Source organism: Pezoporus wallicus, unplaced genomic scaffold, assembly GCF_028554395.1.
Source record: "Pezoporus wallicus isolate ANWC-B61680 ecotype Strahan unplaced genomic scaffold, APGP_CSIRO_Pwel_v1 contig_6996, whole genome shotgun sequence".
Classification (NCBI taxonomy): Eukaryota; Metazoa; Chordata; class Aves; order Psittaciformes; family Psittacidae; genus Pezoporus; species Pezoporus wallicus.
In genome coordinates, this window is record NW_026637899.1 from 2,717,018 (window position 1) to 2,736,588 (window position 19,571).

A 19,571-nucleotide genomic window follows, 5' to 3' on the forward strand; every position below is an offset into this window, starting at 1 on the left:
ACAGCATTACACTGAATAGCTGAGGTGGGACTCATCTCACCTAATTTGAAACATCCAGAAGCTAAGGAACTATGTCTGAGGTTGTCATCTGAGTGTTTGTCATCTAAGTTTCTACTATAATCAATAGAAAGAAATAGATACCTCTGGAGGAATATTTTACAGAAATACATTTTGAAACCTGTCATACCAAAACCCAAATAGAAGTGTGCTTTTTTAGCTAACTTGAGGTGTCAGATTGCTGTGGTCTGGCAGTTCCAAAATAATGTTCTTCATCCAAAGTGCAACTTAGAATGAAAAAGGACCCATACTTCTTAAAAGCTAAAAATACTTGTTTCCTGCAGCTGTCTTGGAGCCTACAATTGCCTTTGCCACCCTGAAATTATTCTGCTGCACTTGTCACTGCCACAGCTAGAGCTGAAGCTGTAGACCTTGGGTGACTCTATACCAGCAGATATTAGCTACCTACAAGTCAGATATTAAAGCTGTTGACTTGGCCTCTTGTCTGATGGTGATTCCTCACACGTAGCTCAAACATGTAGTTTGAGATTGCCTTGACTGAGCCATGGAGACATCTGTCTCCCAGCTGAGTATGGAAGGAGCTGAACTGATTGTGCAGCTTAGAGTGGACACCTAACTTCATGTCCAGTGTGAGGGGAGCTGAATCCTACTTTGGGCTCTTGCTGCCCAAGCAAAACAATTTGGGATTCAGAAAACAGGCATCCCACATCTGAGTCTTCTGAATTCTGATCTGTTAGATGTACTGTTGACTTGTCTAACACCCTAATTGTCAGCACTATGTTCATTCTATATCTTTCTTCAATTCATGACATTTAAGGCCATTAAGACCTCCAGAACCCTGTAAAGTGGCTTCCAACACCACACAGGCCAAGTCCTCTTTTTTTATGTAGAAATCTGCAGCATCTTGGTCAAACCGCAGCATTTCTTCTACGCCCAGGCAATAGCATCCCAAGTCTATCTATGGCTGGCTGAACATCTTCCATGAAAATTACTTTTAAAATGGAATCCTTGGTTTTGTGAAAAGAAAGGGAAATGCAGGACTTGGATACAAGCACTGAACAGATGTCTGCTTTTCAGAGAAAGATTCCACTTAGCTGAACTTAAAAAAAGTCTACAACCCAAAACTTTGTCAACTTGGGGGTTTTCATCTCAACATTTTTCTGTGCAGCTCTTTTCAACGCAAATGACAAAACCAACTTCAAGCCTCTGTTCAGGGACCGCCTCTATCAAATTATGCAATTACGGCTCAGTGTTCTTAGGCTACAGGCTGATTAGATCTCTAATTGTTGTATCTAATATTTTTTTATTAATTAAGAGAGTATGAATGACACAACACTTTGAACAAGGTTGACTTTCAGCCTCTACCCACCATGTTCTTCGGAAGTATGACTAGCACTAAAATACCCAGAGAAATTTGATTATAGTCAGATGAAAGGATTCTTTTCTTGCCTTATACAATGCACTATCTACCCTCTCATACCATCAGAAAGTTTTGCTATTAATTAAGCTAGAGGAGTTTTTTCACCTGTTTACCAGGTGCGAATAACTTAAATATGCAATGATCAAAAAAAATTACCCCAGGAAACAAGTGTCATGGTCAGAACATCATGTGCAGTGGCCCTCTTTCAAACTAATGGCAATAGGGGCACCAGTTCTCATGTTCCTGTCTTGAGCATTCAGTCACCCTGGCAAAGGAAGCAGCCCCAGCTCTCATTTGTGACTGCTGTTATTATTGCTGTGCATTGCTATGGTGCAGTTACAACTTTGCAAAGCACCACAAAGCTGCTTTCAGACACAGTCTCATCACAGAACTTGGTTGAGCAGCTGTTCTCACCCCCTGTCAACACAGCAGAGGAGCATCTAGGTGAATTAGGGATGGGAGGGAAAGCAGTGAGAACCTGCAGAAGGAGCTCTGAGCAGGTGGAGGAAAGAAGGAAAACAGGCCTTTGTGGGCATGATGAAGTTGTATCCTGGGCGCCTCGCTTGCGGTGCGGTGGGAAGCGGCTGTTACGATGCACGCAGGCTGGCACCAAAGCGCTGAGTCGGCAGAAACTCCCTGAGAGGAGCAGCGTGGCAGCTCCGGTGAGTGGGGGGCCACAATGGCATGGATCAGCTGAGGTATTTTTAACAATTATTTTGATATAAACAGCTCTGAACTTGAGGAGCTCCATGTAAATGGGAAGCAGTGGGGCTTGTAATTAGATTTGTGTACACTTTCATAAATTGCTGGGAAACATCAAAGCCGTGATAGAAGGCTGTGGTGCACTTTATTTCCTTCTTCTGTTCTTCTGTTAATTGAATGGTTGATGTGTGGATAGGAAGTGTTGGCTTCGCGGAGTACTATTTACAGACCCGCTGACAGCTGCACTGTGAAAATTAACAGGAACAGAGCAGCCTCTGTCACAGCTCTTCCCATGAGGGACTTGCTTTAAATTAGATCATTTCTTTCATAGGAGAAACTTTCCTTGTCTCTCCTCCGTTCTTCACAAATATGCACGCACATCCAGCTGCACACTCCCATTCTCCCTTCAGGCTCATGGCAGCCTTTAGTGCTCGTGAGAAAGGTTTGTTATTTCCACAAAGTTGGGGGAGTTCGACTCCGGTTCAAAACTTGCAGCATATTCCACTTGCAGCAAGACACATCTTCAGGAAGTCAACAAAATCTGTGAGCCGGATGTGTGGAGCCACAGCTTTATGTTTGCAGGTCTCACCTCAACACAAACATGCTCTTCACCCTCTTAGAAAGGGATTTCTTCTCACCCTACTACTGTTGGAAACAGTAGTGTTCAGTGGTTATTGTTGATCTTACATGGAAGTACTGTGTGCTAAGCACCATGCAAACCTCTTACAGGAAAGTTCCCAGACTCAGGAGCTTACCAGCTAAAGGCCAGGACTAACCTTGCTGAATTACATCAAATTATTGGTCAAAGTATAAAACTTCTGGGTTGTCCATAGTCTTACCATCTATACTTCTCTTAAACTGAATAGAGAGAGACTAGGAGCTCAGAGAGACACGTCTGTCTAAACTAATTGATGGTTTAAAACAGATGCCCCAAATGGTGGCAATTAGGTCATCCACGTGTGTCTCTAAGGGACAAGACACAAGAGATAAGCAAAAGAAGCAACAACACAATGTCTGGGAGCAAACTGGTCTTACACACAATTAATCAGTATATTTATGCAGTTGGTAACCAAAGTCACAGCAATTCTTATTCCTAATCTCACTAGATAAATAATAACCAGTGATTGAGCATCTAAATCTTAGTATTTACTTAAATCTAGAAAATGTAGGAGGTCAAACATGAAGCCACCAATCTATCACCTCTCTTCCCATGGTTGTCTTCAAAATATCCAGGTAACATCAACAGAACCTTAGACAAACCAGTAATACAAATAGATAACTATTAAACGAGCCATGATTCAGAGTATAAATTAACCAACAAAATTTACTCTCATTGAGGTTCCAGCACGGGTGCAAGTTCTCAGTTAATAAAGGCCTCCTTGTGACAGTCAGTAGAGAGACAGAGTCGCTTAACCCCACAGGCGGTCAGGGTAAATAGAAATAGGAAAGTCATGAGAATTCAGTTTTACATGATCACAGAAACATAAAGGGAGGATTTTCAAAGGTAATTCTGGGTGAAAGTTGATTAGAGCCCAGCATCTAATTGCCCTTCATGCCTTACAGCTGACTTTGCCCTAAAGTTACTTGCCCAAAGTCATAAAGTCTAAGGCTCAGTGGAATATCATCAATGCACGTCTGTCTGCTCAAATTAACGCAGAAGGCTGAGGCCTTGTTTTACATTGTTGATGTTGGAGAAACTAATGGAAGAGAATAGAGATGCCAATTCAGACCCTTTTTTTTTCTTCACTGTTGATCTTCTGAACTCCATGCAATGCCTTTGTGTAACACACAGACTGGCTTAACTCAGACTAAGGCACAGCACACACATTCCTTCTATCAAAAAATAATACATCAGGAACCCATTCTTAGCTCAGCAGCAGCAGCAGAACTGGCCCTCCTTCGAGCAATGAATGATTTTTCTGAATATGCTACCTAAATACTATTTAGAAAGTCATGAGTTATTCTTTCACGCTTTGGGATGAAAGAAGCTATGGATGTGAATATCTAGATGTTAATTTGAAATAATTTCTTCCACCAAAATCCAATGGCTCTTGATAGCTCAGCCTTGTTTTCCTTTGGTCAGTGGGTTCTGGATGGAAGGGGACTAAGGCTCATAGGCCATCCTACCCAACTGCTGCCACCAAGATGGCAGGTTCTAGCACATTTGAGCCAGCAGTTTCCTGGGGTTACCCAATTTCCCTTAATTCTTTCCATTAAAAAAATCATAAGACCATGTTCCCTACCTCTTCCCTTGTTGCATAAATGAACTAATAAATCACATGTCTCAGGGTCCCAGAACAGAAATACAGGCAGCCTGGCTGCCTGACAGGGGGTATGAATCATACTGGCGCCAAAGATGCTCTTTAATTCTCAAGCCACAACATCATAGCCACACAGGCATCCAGCAGGATAGCAAAGAGACCATTGGGATGTGACAAGCTTCACTTGCTGTCTTCCAAGGGCTTCCTTGCTCCCCCTGAACTGCAGCATTCATTGCCTCCAAATGGGATAAGAGGGATAACTGTTTATGAGGCATATGGTCTCAGTCTAGACAAAAGGATTTAATTGGCACTGTAATGTCTCTTTACGAGTCCAAGGGAAGTTGGGAACTAAATCAGTAGTTATGGAGGTGGACAGGAGAAAGTGGGAGCAGGACAGTGACGTTGCCAAGCATTGCCCAAGTACTGGTACCAGCAGCAGCTGCAAGACTCACTGCACTCAACACTCATCTCATTTGGATAAGACTAGGACTTGCAGGGGCTAGAATAATTCACAAGAACTGACCTTTTTGTGATACCAGAGACATTGATAAGCCTGGGATTCATAAACCAGTCCCAGCCTAGCAGGAGTGCAGGAGGGTTCCAGCCCTACTGGAGGGCATTACCCTTCACTGGGCATCACTACTCACTCAATCTAACAGGGACATGCTTTTCCCAGCACAGAGAGCAATGAGGACGTCAGCATTAGGTCTTTCCTGCTCTGCTTGCTTTGGAGGGGCTTCTTTCTTGCCCTCTCTTCCCTTCGTTCGTATTTTGCTCCAAAGATCTTTCCTTTGATTTAAGTGGGCTCTGTACCAACATTAAATCACTCTGGATGGTTCAGCTTGTTTCCTTTTAATCCATTCCTTCCCAGCCTTCCTCAGATGTGTGGTCTGGATTGATAACACATATTGTAAGGAAAACAAAGAGACCTCAGTAATGGGTAGATTGCTACCCCTATCTGGAATACAGACAACATTAAGTGATTATCAAAATGAGTTTTGCTAAAGTCAGAACAAGTTTTGAAATTACAAGTATTAAGATCAGCTTTCAGAGAATGCCCTCAGTTGAAGTCCACAGTGAAGTCCACAGTCCACAAATTCACCTACCAGACACTCATATCTTTGCCTCAGATATCCCCTGGCAAGTGAAATCAGGTAGGTGAATATGCTTGACTTCCCATCCCCAAGGTCTGTGTGGTGCTCATGGAAAAGTCTTAGCTAGGAGCAAGGAGACACATTTCAGTCTTGGTGCAGTGGAATACAGTAAGGGCAGATCCTTCAACATAAACCAGCTTCTTGCTCCACCAAAACCAGCAGAGCTTTGCTGAGTTTACAGTATCTTACAGCTTCAGCTGACCACCTGCTTCACCGCACTAAAGCATGCGTGATACCATGCTGCAGGCAGAATCATTTATCCATTAATGAACCTTTAATTTGCTGTGCAGCGCTAGGAGATCTTCAGTTTAAATATGCTGAAAAAATTCAAACACTCCTTATTATGCCAATCAGGAAACACACTTTACACCACGTCATAGAGCATGACAGCGGTCTGGGATGACAAGTCATATGCAGCATGTTTGGAACACAGTGCTGCTAAAATGTTCCTTTATGTCACATGCACCGTCGAAATGTATCTGCCCAGCTTGCCAGCCCTTTCTCAACATCTGTTTCTTTCCAAGTCATCTTAGGTTTTTCATCTCATTCTGAACTGCTAAGGAAGAGTGAAGCTCATGAGAGCAGTGCCCTGAAGTATCAGGGGCTCCATACCTGATTGTGATGTTTCCTTGCTGTGACAATATACAATTCACTTTATGGCTCTGAAATGATTCCAATTCTCCTATTTTCATCCTTGCCTATTTAACTAGAAAGGGAGATCAAGTAGATACTAGCTTTCATGGGGCTCTATGCTGCAGCCATCAAACATTTTCTCAATAGTAATAGTAATTTATAAAAATAAAATTATTTCAGCCATCATTCACTGCTGTAAGAATATTTTAAAGAGAAGTATATTTTTAGTAAATACAGGACTGAACGCACCTTATCTTCCACCCGTGTTACTACTATTGCATAAGGGAAACCTGTAACATTTTTTTTTTTATTATGGATTGTAAGTTTTTCTCCAAACAGACACAAAAGAATTATTTATTGCTTTCATACTCCTAAATAGCAGGTAAGAATTTCCAGTCTATTGGTATAACAACATTTTCAATTTCATAACACATTAAGGAGGGCGAATGATTCTGTGAGGACTTTTATCATCCATAGACTGAGCTGGAAAATGCAGAGCTGCTTGTGGAACTCTGCTTTGAAGTTTAGGTTGTTTGAATGTCTAGCTTTGATTTGAGGGGCATACTAATACCCAGGTTACATATTGAGTTCTTTCTAATTAGAACTAGGTATGACGCCATCCAGAGTCAATGATTCTGTTGCCCTGTGGAATGCAATAACTTTAGCTCAGAGAGGAGAGACACCTGCTAAGTAGTGTATGGGCAAGTAAAACCTGAATCAAGCTTCTGCTCCAAATAAGTTACAGCTCCAGAGACTTCTGAAGGGAAGTACCAGCAGCAGCTTTCTCTGCTTACACATTGCATGAAGAATACCCTCTACTAAGGGAGCAGCATTATCAAAGGGTCTGTCACTCCAGCCCTGGATGAAGACTTTCGCTGTTCTGTCTCTGCTACTCTCAACTCAAGTGTGTCTAAACCAGCTCTCAGGACTGTACAGGGGTAATAGCTCCTAGTGATTGCTATTGTACTCATCTTTCAGGTGAGACACGAAATTGAAGCCATGAGTACAGAAAAACATAGCATATTTCATAAGAGGAGAGGGATGTTATACTGTTCTTCTGGCCATCTTCCAGCATGGGTAATTACATTTCTACCTAGCTAAAATTCCCTCTGCTCTACAGTTTTAATTGGACGGTAGTTTGTTTTGCACTTGTCTGAAATCCCAGATTGGGGTCAGCCCCCCACTGGTTAATTCAGCAGCCCTATTTTCAGTAGAGCTACACGGGCATTTCAGAAAAAATACCTAGTTTTGTTTTCAGACTTAGGGCGCATCACACCAAACAGCCTGATCTGACAGAGCCCAAAGCAAAGAAATTCTCCTCTGCCTTTAAGGCCCTAATATCAAGGATCCCTGTGTGGAAATGCTACCCTGAACGGCTTGCCGAAGGTCAGCATCCTCTCAGCTCCATTTTGCAGTTGCAAAGGGAGTCCTAAGGCAAAATTTCCACCACAAGGAATCACATTCAGGTGGTGACATCTAGGAAGGTAGTCTGATTGCCCCAATGAGAAGCATCCAGCAGCACCTATCCACTTACGTGTTTTAGCTGGTGTGTATGGCTGACATTTTGGAAAGTATTTAACAGGATCTGCACCTTCGGATCTCTTATATTCAATAGTTTCATTCGTTGCACCTTTAACATAGTAAGCTTCTTTAAAAAGTATTTTTGGCCCAAAACCTTTAACTGGCTCCATTTGAGATAACCAAGGTATAAAAGTCCACCTGTATGACAGAGGCACCCTTTCAGTAAAGTTCTTAACTGTATGCTTACCTCCATAGGTAAGCATAAGTACAGTACTTAACTGTATGCTTACCTCCAGTGGGACTTTCACTAGGCTTAAAGTGAAACATGGTTTAATGGCTTTGTAGAATTAGGCCCAGACTCAGCCATTTAGCAAGAAAAAGACGTGTAACAATTTGTAGAGATCAGTAGCCTACTGAGTCAGAGGAAACTTAAAGGGGTGACAGGAAAAGACAATTCATATATTTTGCAAGGAAACATCTTCACAAAACTTTTCCTATGAATATTATTCTAGAGAGAAACAACTTTCCCTGAGGCCATGCAGTAATATTTGGTCTCCTGAAAAGCTTTTGCTTAATTTGTGTATACACTCCATTTGGAAGGTCATAACTAATGGGAAACAGTCCCAACAACCAGGCAAAATATTTGTTTTCCTTCGCCTTTAAATTAAATATCAATGGATGGATATTTTATTTTTAGTTGAATATGAAATTTCACAAGCGACCTGTCAAGCTCCCGTTTTCAAGAATGACTTTATTTCACACATCAAGACAGGCTGGGAAATTAGTTTTTCCCACAGAGGACTCTGATTAGGGATTACAAAGTGAATGTGGCGCAGAGTGATTTTTCCTCCATCTTTTCCCTCGCCCTGCCAGCCTAGAGAACACGTGACGCTGCTGACTAAGGGGAGCAATTCATTACCGCACATGGGAGTGGGACGGGAAGCGAGATAGTTGTGTTAAGTAGACTTGCTGGCCCAAGAGAGAATAGGGAAAGCGTAATAATACTTAGTCCTTATATTATTCTTTTCATCAGTAGATATCAAAGCACTTGAAAAAGGAAGTTGATTTGATGGGAAAGGAGATAAATGCCAATTCCAAATAACCTATTGCAAGGGCACCTGCAGGAATGCTCACTTTCGTGATACTCTTTTTTAACTGTAGATCTGCAGGGTAAAGAAATAAATAGGTCCTTCCTTCAATAAAATGCAGAATTAACACAGAAATCTCAAAGTACATTTTAAAACATTATTGACTTACCCACTGTGACTCTCTTGGGGGCTGGCAAAATATAAGGTCCAGTCTAACAACCAGCGAGAGCAAAAGGGAGATTATGTATTACTAGTAAATGACTGAGCAGACAAGACCTGTTGCCTTTGTCAGCAGACAGCGGCTGATTTACACCATGGTTTAACTGCTTACAGAAACAATAAATAGTTCCGATGAACGGCTCTGCAGTTTTCTCCCCATAGAAAATCTGGCCCACTCTGGGCTATTTCTAATGCTATCCAGTGGATTAGTAGCAGTCACTGGAGTAGAAAGTAGTCTTGTTCTGCTGCAGGTAAACAGCACTGTTTGGCTCCTCTGCTAAAAATCCTGAACTGGGTGATCTGATAGAGTTTACTGCCTGATTTACTTTGGGCCACATAAGAAGGATACACATGAGGAACTACATACAGAAAGTGTCAATCCCAAGGTCAGTCTTCATATTCAAGTGCAATGCAGCATCTCTACTGGATACATACCTCTAAGTGCTTACTTGCACATGTCATTGCAGAGAACGCTTAAAAACACATCATTTTTCTTCTTTTTCTTTGTAGTGTGGCCTCTAACTTTCTTCTATTTGCTAATGGCCTTTCTGCCCTGTGTATATGACAGTGATGTTCAAAGAGGTCTGAAGTCCTGCTGCGACAGGCAACCCAGCAGAAACATCTCATGAGAAGCAGTCCTCGATCCCATCAGGTCAAATGGCTGCTGTGCAGTCACTGTGACTCACATCAGGAGGGAAGAACACTCCAGGGGCAAGAACTTCATGTGGCAGTTACCCGTGTTTTCATGATGCCATCTATAGTAATATCTTGATTTTCAACAGTGTGAGAAAACAGCAATTTCCTGAGGCAGTTCTCTAAGACTTCTAAGGCAAATAGAGACAGAAAGAAAAGGGAAGGGAAGAAAACACTAACTTGTATACACTTGTCAGTCCTGCTAACTAGAGCAGGTCACTTCTTCAAAACCCATTTGCAGAGATGAATACCCACTCAGTCTATTCAGTTTCAAAATCCTCCATGCCGCATTGTGCCCACCATAATGCAGCCTCTGCTCTGCAACAACAGCAGCTCTGAGCAGCTGAATCTGCTGGGGACCAGTGCCTCCCTCCAATACAGCTGCAAATAGGTTTAAATCATTAGATTCAGGTTACCAAACAGTCTCTTGGATCAGGGTTAATTAAATGAGTGCTGAAATCTAATTAAAGACTGGTCCAGGTGATAATTAGCAGGAAATGTATGCATTAAAATATTCATTTGTCGATGAGCTGCAATTAAGAGTGTGATTTGGGGAAGGATCAATAACTACATCATGTGATTTAAAAAAAAATTACAAGTTGGCCAGCCTTTAGATGAAATGCAGGAAAATTTTAGCTAAGCATTTGGGTTTTTTTTTTCTCTTCCCCTCACCCTCTTTCTGTTTTTCTCCTATAATACCTTCTGTGGACTGTTTTCCACCACTGAATAGAGCATTCATCTCTCCATCCCTTTGTTTTCCTGAAGCACTTCTTTCAGCTGCTTGCTCTTCACCAGATTTTTTGAGTGGGTTATAGATTTATTACAGAGAGACAAACAGGTCAAAAAGATTCTTTGCCAATGAAAATCACTTTCTACTGGAACAGCCTGCTAATCCAGTGGAACATTGCTCATTGTATAGCCTTAGATTGTTTTGGGGTGGGTTTTTTAAGCAAGTTAATTCCTTAAGTCTTTATTCATAACTGAGGATCTGGAGAGGCTATTGAATATGCATAGCTTGGACTTATATATATGTACAACCATAGCTGTGGTTTACTGTGCTATTCCCAATTTGTAGGAGAGCAGCTTTGCTTTCACTGAGACGTTTTTCTGGTTACAGATACATCGGGGTGTATGTGAGCCAGGTAATAACACTTCTCCTGTGCAATCTCACCTCCATTAGAAAAACAAGGGCCCCACAACAGGCCAGCTCCTCTAGCATGGACCTGGTCTTCCTTTACCACCACAGCCGGAGGCTGAGCTGGCAATTTCCCCACTGACTGTATTTCCATCACCGTGTCAAAAGCGATGCGCACCATGGGAGCACAGTAATTTCGGCTGCTCTTTGTCAGTCTCTTGACAGCTCACCTGCCCATCTCCCCAGGGTCAGTGGCAGCCCAGCTCCAAAGGCAACTGTCTGACTGCTGTCGGGGCTGCTGCCGCATCCCCCCGCCCTTGCACCCCACTTCCCCAGGGAGAATGCACTATGGGGAATCAGCCAACCCATGAAGCTGGTGCCTTCCTTCCTAAGCAGATCTGTTTCTTCCCATTTCAGCCTCCTCTGAGAAATTCTGGAGTTGCACTTATTGACCTTTCATCTCATTTGGGGGAAAACAGAGATTTCTTTCATTCCCAAAAGGTCTATATTTTTCACAGACTTCTGAAGTCTGATGATCATCTGTAGTTCTCCACCTCTGTTGACTGCAGACATAACCCAAACATTGTAAAGCTCTCCTGGAAACATTTAGCATTAAATGTGGGCTCTTTTGTGGTAGCCTCTATTTCTTACTGTTTATGGAAAAGAAACTCAGGTCCACCAGGTACTATTTTTCCTCTTCTAGTTTAACAGTGCTGAAGAAATGCTGCTTCCTGATGAGACGTACACTCTGTTCAGGGTACTGAATCTTGTCTCCAAGGGGTACAGATTTCTCATTGGACATCAGGGTTTCAAGACACACCAATATGAAGGGGTGATCCAGCTCAAGGGGTCTGGCATGGATTGAGCTAACATATTGCATCAAAACAGATCAGTTCTCAAATCCTAACATTTATTCAGCAAAAGCTCCTACATTTTTCTGCACTGAGTCCAGATTCTCTAGTAAAGACAGCGTGCTGGTCCAAAAGGTTGTCTACAGAGTGAATGAATAAGGAAACAACTTCTGCAGAGACAATATTAATGACAACCTGAAAACTCAAATTTTGGAGGAAACTAGGAGCCAGGCTTCTGGCCTCAGTTATTTACACTCCAGGGTCTTTTGCTTCCTTCCTGATGCTCTCACCCTATTGCAAAGGTCAAATACAAAAGTCCTGAGAGGTTGCATGGAAAAGCTAAGCCTCAGCTGGATCCCATGCTACTAAATCTGTGTCAGACATAAGCATGGGTGTGTACCAAGCTAATTCCCTTGCGTGTCTCTTTTTTTTTCATGTCCTGCAGGGAGCCTCTTCAAGCCTGGTGGTGAAGTTTGCAGATACGGACAAGGAGCGTACAATGAGACGCATGCAGCAAATGGCAGGACAAATGGGCATGTTCAACCCCATGGCCATCCAGTTTGGAGCATATGGCGCCTATGCACAGGCAGTAAGTATAGACATTGGCTCTGTGCATGTTCATGGGAACGGTGGGATGCTGACACAGTTTGCCTGAGGAAGTTATGCCCCACCCCTGGCATTGTCCAAGGCCAGGTTGGGCTAGACTTGGAGCAACCTGGTTCAGTGGAAGGTGTCCCTGTCCATGAATGATCTTAAGGTCCTTTCCAACCAAAACAATGCTATGATTCTATGAATAGCACCTAGAACTGCACAAAAACACAGGAGAAGAGGAACAGCTGAGCAGAGGAGACAAAGATTTCTATGATTCTATGATTCTGTGATTCTATGAATAGCACCTAGAACTGCACAAAAGCACAGGAGCAGAGGAACAACTGAGCAGAGGAGACAGATTTCTCCTTTAAATTGGTTACATGATGGGAGAAAACTGCCATCATGCCATCAAGGCTAGATAAGGGCATCTTGAAGACAAGTCTCAGAGGTGCAATAGGTAATTCTAGCAGTAACCACCCTGTGATCATGTGAAAACCTATGCAAGTTGCTTCCTATGGGGCATAAGCCATTGCTGTCAAATCCAAACACAACTAGCCTTTGAAGATTGGGATAAAATAGGACTGGATTCAGCTTGTCTTAGTTCTTTGCCCTATGTCAGAACTGTCTGAAGACGAAAGTAGCGGTGATCTCTGCATCCGGCAGACACAGCACTGCCAGGTGACTTTGGCTGCCTTCTCTGGAGCAGATTTGCAGGCAGTGACAGTGAGTCATGTGTCCCTCTTGTACTCTGCTAGATTTGTGTGCAGGAGGGAAATGCCATTAATCCCATTTTCCAGAGTGACACCTTCCTGAATGACAGAGACCACATGCCTTGCCTTAGGGCCAGCCCAGGAATCACACTCCAGTGTACCTGTGCTCCCTTCCAGTGCACTGACTGCAAGGCTCTGCTTTCCTGCCTACATATTTCTTTCTGTTGTGTTGGCAGCATAGATTTCCCGTCACATCCACATGATCTGGTTTTAACTTGAGGGCCTTGGCTGAGTGTCCTGTGCCTCACTGAACACTTTGTACAACCCAACCCTTGAATGTGCTATGTAGAGTCCTGAGGACACGCCATAGATCTCCACAGAAGTTCCCGTTCTTCTCCCACCTGCATCTCCTGGTGCTATTCTGCACTTTATTCTCTCCCTACTAGACAAATTCTGTTTTTCCTTTCATTTTGCCTTCTTTATTTTTGTTCACAAGGACTTTACCTCTTCCTTTGTCCTCTGCTCCCCTCCTCACATGATAGAAGAGCTGTCCCTCTCCAGCCTGGCTGTTCTAATGGTCCTCCCAGCCAGAGAAAGCTGCAGGAAGAGGATAAGAGAGAGTAAATCACAGCTGAGCCCAGGTCAGTGGCCAGCAGCCTGGCAGAGGGATGCAGCATCTGTGCCCCCATGTTACAAAGGAACTAGCAGGGTTCAAACCACAGGCAGCTCAGGACAAATATCTACAGTTTGTCAGGCAGGAGATGTGGCTCCAGTGTTACACTACAGGCACTGATCAGGAGAGTGGTAAAAGCACCACTGTCCTGATGTTCTGGTCCAAAACCTTTTTGCATTATTTTTAATCAAGAGTAATTCTTCTAATTGCCAACCTAGTGTAATACCGATATAAAAGAGGATGCAGCCTGCACCTTTACACCCTCCATCTATTTCTCACCAGGTAGCACAGGACATTATGAGGGTAGGTGCTTGAGTGAGGATTTATTGCTGAAGGAAGAGTGAAAGCAGTTCCTGGGTCTGCTTTCACTCCACTGGAAACTAATGAATATTTTTTCTACTCATTTCTGTGAAAGCAGAATGGGACCCACCCTCCTTTTTTTTGTCTTCTGGTAAATATGCTAATAAGGAAGAAAGAATAAGTTTTAGATCTTGACCCATTGGATATGACAAGCTGGTGACATCAATTACCCTGGGGACTTCAGAGCTGTCTAAATGATGGGATCACATTTCCGTGTGGTGCCTGTACACCCAGAGCATGCTCGGATGCTGTCTCTCAATCAGCCTCTCTATCTGCTTCATCTCACAGTCTCACACAAAAGAGAAGGAAGGCAGTGCCGTGGTCTGTGACGTTCCCTCGGTCCCGATTAATCCACCCTGGACTGCTGGCTCTTAGATATCAGGGTGATTGGCACCTCACAAATGCCAGCAGGAGATGGAGGGATCGATAGGGGAACGGAGAAGGGGGGGGGGGCAGTTTTATTCAGCCTGAACTGAAGTTGAAGAGCTAAGGCAAGTCAAGAGGAGGGAAGGTGAAACATCAAGAGCAGGGCAGTGATGACAGCTGATGTCACTGCCACCAGCAACTTGTGTGACCTTGGGTGAATTGTTTGACCCCATGGTTTCATTTCCTCATGTTCAAATAAAGCTGGTGATCAGATTTATTTATTTCCCCTTCTCCCTCAGGGACACAGCTCTCTCTTGTGCTGTCCCTCCCTGTCGTATGGCAGTGACACAAGTTTAGGAACTGCCTCAGTGCTTAGTAGTAAGGCCAAGACTAGCATGAGGCACTGATTTGTACTCATAACCTGTCCTCCCAGGTATCCCGCTGCAGCCTAAGCTTGACTGATGTCTCCGTGTAAGAGATCTCAAGCAATCCCATGAGAGTTTCTAATGGTCCATCCCCATGGAGAAGGCTGCCAAGTCCCATAGGCAGCATTTTCTTGTTGACTCTCCCCCAGAGAGGCATAGCGCACATCACCAGCACTGGATTAGCTCCTGGAAAAAGGTCTTCATGCATCAACTAGTGCAGCAGAAACCCACATAGTGGAGCTGTTTGAGAGACTGGTGGGCAGCCATGGATTTGCAAACCAACAGCCGCACTGAGGGGTGGCAAGGGTCTCCATCCATCAGTGTTTGACTGATAGTTGTTAGTGTTGCCACCAGGCCTGCTTTGGGCCCCAGCTTCTCTTTAAGTTACCTCCTTTGCAGCTCAGCAAATGGCCGTGTCACAGTTCATTCCCTGCTGCTGCTCGCTGCCAAGCCACTCAACCTCAGCTTGAGCAACTTTAACCTTGAGAGCAGCAGCGGCATCACATCAGCTAAGCAAAGAGTCCTTAGGTTCAGCGGCCATATGGCCTCAGATCCAGAGGTAAAACGAAAGTCGGGAAGCAAAGGGAGCTCTCCTCAGTGTGTGGTTTTGCCTCCCCTCCTCATGTGCCACCTGCAAGCGCACCAGACAGAGCTTGGCACCAACTCCATGTGCTGTTTCGGTGACACAGAAAGTCACATCAGACCCACCTCACCTATTTTGTATGCAGCTTAAGGCAAGTCAGGTTTCATGGCTCCCTAAAGCTCCCAGAGCCCCTATACTAATTTGTTTCAGGGTTTTTGGATGGGTTTAGTGGTTTTTTTCTCTTTTCAGCACTATTTTCCCATACTCATTTAACTTCCCCTTTTAGTGGGCTATTATTTATTTTGGTTCACACATATACAGGTCACCAACCCTTTTTGTTGTCAGGTTGCTGTGGATGTACTTCAGCTGGGTATTGATAGCTGTTTCTGCAGTCTCAGTTACAGCCAGCTTGAGGTATAGATCTGAACACAGCCTGGATAGAAGGAGACTGATGTTAAGTGGTACTACCCTTGATTTGCTGCCAGTAGAGGATGAACCTGGAGCCACACACTCCAGCTCAAAGTAGCACATCTTCTTAGACCCTGGTAAGTGGGGTGGCCAGGGCCAAAATCACAGGCCATAAAAATCAATCCAGATTATGAATAGTGATAGTATAGTCCTGGCTCAAATAAGCAACAGTGGCAAAACTTCTTGCAGGTCTTCTTTCTATGAAGAAAGTGTCAAGTAGTTAGCTGCTGCCTCATGCCACTGCTGCCCCACCATGCAGAAAAGAAAATGTGCACAGATCAAAAAGGGTTGGGAAGATAGGAAAGTGCAGAAGAGCAAAGCAAGAACAAAGGAAGGAGCCTTGGAAAGTGACAGATACTGTATAAATTATTTAATTTTTAAATTATTTAAAATAAGATCAAAGTCATAAATCAAGTTTGCATAAAAAATGGGGTGGGAGTGTTATCCATGGTCTTCTGGCCACATTCCAGCTGTGGACTGATTGCATCCCGCAGCAGGGGACAGGCATAGAGGTAGTGAGTAAAAACGGACAGATGGGTACATAGGCAGTGGTAACATTTGCTCTCTGGCCTGGAGCAAGTCCTTTCCCATCAGTAAATCCCCTCACTGAAAAAGTACAAACGGCTGCAGTTTGTGAACTGTAGACAATAACTGCAACAAATACGGGAACATCCAGCACAAGAAAGCTCTCACTCATCATCCTAAGTGGTCGCCTTGGGAAGCTAGGGCAGAAGCAACCACCATGCTGACCATAAAGCCCCAGTGCCCCCCTCTGCCTCCCTGTCCCAGCTCCTGTGGAGATGAAAGGATATTTCTGCTAAAGCTGAAGGGAAGAATCGCTTCTTCCAATATTTTTTCAGTTCATACTGTGAAATTATTTTGGAAAGATACTTAAAAATATCCAGCTAGCCCTATGAAATCAGGGAAAATTTACTCAATATGTCTTCTGCATATAATAGCTATTATATTTAAATGACCAAAATGGGACAGTATACTACTGGTTATGCAAATCACTTGTTCTGATCCGTTCCAGAAGAGGAAGTTATTTTGAAGCCATAATACTTTGCAGCAGGGCTGATACCATATTTCTGATTGTCAGCTCCCTCGTAATTCAGAAATAATGAACACTCAGATTTAGGTTTTTTATACCTTTTATTTTTTTCATAGCTTTTTATATTTTTCCGGAGTTCTCAGGGACTTAGAAATCCAAACTATTGTGTATCAGGCTTCAGAAAGACACTAAGACACATGAATCCATGTGTTCCTCATTTGTTTAGCTTTTTTAAAAAGTATTAACTTTAAACATTATTTTTAATGCCGAAAATTCTGTTTCCCAAAGACATTAAAAAAAAATCTGAAAAACCATTGCAACTTTTTTACAGAATATCTTCTGTTTGCTTGAAGGTTTGGGAGGAATTTTTGGTTATATTTCCCAATGGGCAGTTAAGTACAACAGACAATCCATCAGTTTAGTGATTTTATCAAATATGAGTCCTTTTACTACTTGACTGATCACTTACTTACCTCTTTCTATAGCTGGGATTCCGTGAGGGTTAATTAGCTAAGTGGTTATATAAATTGTTAGAAGTGGGAAGTGTGGGACGTTGTTATTATTTTTGTTATTATTACTGAATGAAGAATATGAAAAGTCAAAGAAAAACATTATATAATAGACAAGGATAGAAAATAATGCTCAAAAAATGAGAAGGACATCAGCTTATTCAGAGTAAGCTTTCTGCAAGGGTAATGATCGTGCTATTTCGAAAGGATCATCAGAAATGATCCTTCTTTCTCCTCTTCTCTTTCTTCAGTTTCACATGCAGTTCTTTTGGGGGTTGGGGAAAACAAGCAGTAACATCCTTGTCCTATTTCTAGCAGGAGTTTTGGGCTTTGAGATGGTTTCTTTGTCTCTCCATATAACTATTCCTCCTGTGAGAAAAGGATATTCCTTGTGTGGCAGCCGCCACATGTGGAGTCCTCACATGCCCCCACCCCACACCACTAGACTCCCAGTGGCCACTTAGAGACCACTTCTGGGAGGAAAACTGGCAGTAAGTGCCACGTTTGCGTTTTATGCTTAATGCAACACTGGTGTTCCTCAGCTGATGCTCATCGGAGTCAGGCATCATCTGTCCTGATGCAAGATGTGGAGGAGCTGTACATCAGCAAGCTTTTGCATTGGTACAGCTCTTCTGCAAAACTTCACTCCTTTCTGGTTTTTGTCTTAATCTTCCATGCTAGGATAGAGTGGATAAGCCTGTTGGAGGTATCTATCTACTCACTGGTGACAGAGATGCCTGAAGTTTAACCACATCAACCTGAGGTAGCAAAAAAGTGTGTGAGGTAAATCCTCCCATCTCTCTCTGTTGACAGTCCATGACTACTACCCCTTTCCATGTTTTGGATGGCCTTATCAGTGCTTCCCCAGCTGCTCCATCATTTCTCCGGCATTAGGATGGGGACTGCAGGTTTTTAGCTCTTGAGGAGCTGTCCATCGGCATGAACAAGTTTGTTAAAACCTCTTTGTCTCCTGAGAAGTTAAATATTTGAGAAGTAGTAAAGTCCAGGTTGGAGGAAAGAGGGAATGAATCTTTGAAACTGGGTGGGAAAAAGCTCTTGATGCTGAGGTATAGATCATGCTAAGGAAGTAAGAGAAGCAAAAGGAAATACATCCTTTCAGCTTAGGAAGCTGAAAAGCTCCTTTCTATCCCCTTGGACCAGTCTGAGATAATAAGGCTGCTGCCTTTCTGATTAGTGCTTTGTGGCCCCAGCCCAGGCAGGGGGAATCTGCATTTCAAATGGCATATTTTAAAGAACACAATACCCAGGGGCCCTGCTGCTATTGATTTGCCTCCAGTGGGGTCAGTGCCTCACTTTCTACAGCTTTATTAGCTGGGACCATACATTGGGCCTCTTTCAAAGTAAAAGGAGAGTGGATGGGACATTTGTCTTCAGGGGGAGCTGGGGAAGGAGTGGGGTGACTTTTATAGGGAATGCCTGGAGGTTTTATAAGGGACACTGGTGACTTGCCTTCCTTTTGCAAATTTGCTCAGAAACACCTTGGGGGGAGAAGGAGGTAGCTCTATCCTGACAGTTTCTTTCAAGGTGACCAAGTCCCTGTCTTCCCATCTCAGTGGTACTGCTGCACTTGGCCAAGCTGTGGTCATCAGCTGCTGGGCTGGGTAGGACCTCCCTTCTCTACCCCATTAGGAAAGGTATGAATGGGAAACGTGACTGCAAAAGCGTGGCAGTACTGTCAAAGGTTGAGATGTCCAGACATGTTTAGTCCTCTCTGAGACAGAGAAGCAAGGTCAGTTAATTGGGGTACATAGCTATGTTCAGGTATGGGATGACATAATCCTTCCAGCTCTGGAGGACACACTGGCTTACCCCAAGGGCTTGCTCCGAAGGCTGCAGAGGGGTGTACATCCTCTGGGTCATAAAGTGTAGGGCTCCAGCTCATTTCAACATGCCAAAGGGTTTGTTTGCCAGGTCTCCAGGGCATCTTGGAGTGCACCAACCCAGAGCACTAAGCATGACAGAAATGGGGTGGCTGTAGCAGAAGCAACTGAATCTTGTTTTCCAAATCACAGGTTAGGTTCTTATTTTAACTTCACTAGCTTTTTAACACCAAGCTAAACTTCTTTCCTCCAAGTTCCTAAGTCAGTCTCTGGGATTTCAACCAGTTTTAAGTGACTAT

General features: G+C 43.4%; 1 protein-coding gene across 23 annotated transcripts in view; it reads left to right on the forward strand.

Moving 5' to 3' along the window:
* Positions 1–19,571, forward strand: part of CELF4 (CUGBP Elav-like family member 4) — a 748,158-nt gene that overhangs the window by 610,834 nt on the left and 117,753 nt on the right. For all 23 annotated transcript variants that reach the window (XR_008972036.1, XM_057408129.1, XM_057408126.1 and 20 more), the window contains exon 6: positions 12,141–12,284. Coding sequence is in view for 22 of the 23 variants with exons in the window: in XM_057408129.1 (XP_057264112.1) it covers positions 12,141–12,284 (144 nt within the window). In the remaining variant the exon portion in view is untranslated. The remainder of the gene's footprint in view (positions 1–12,140; positions 12,285–19,571) is intronic.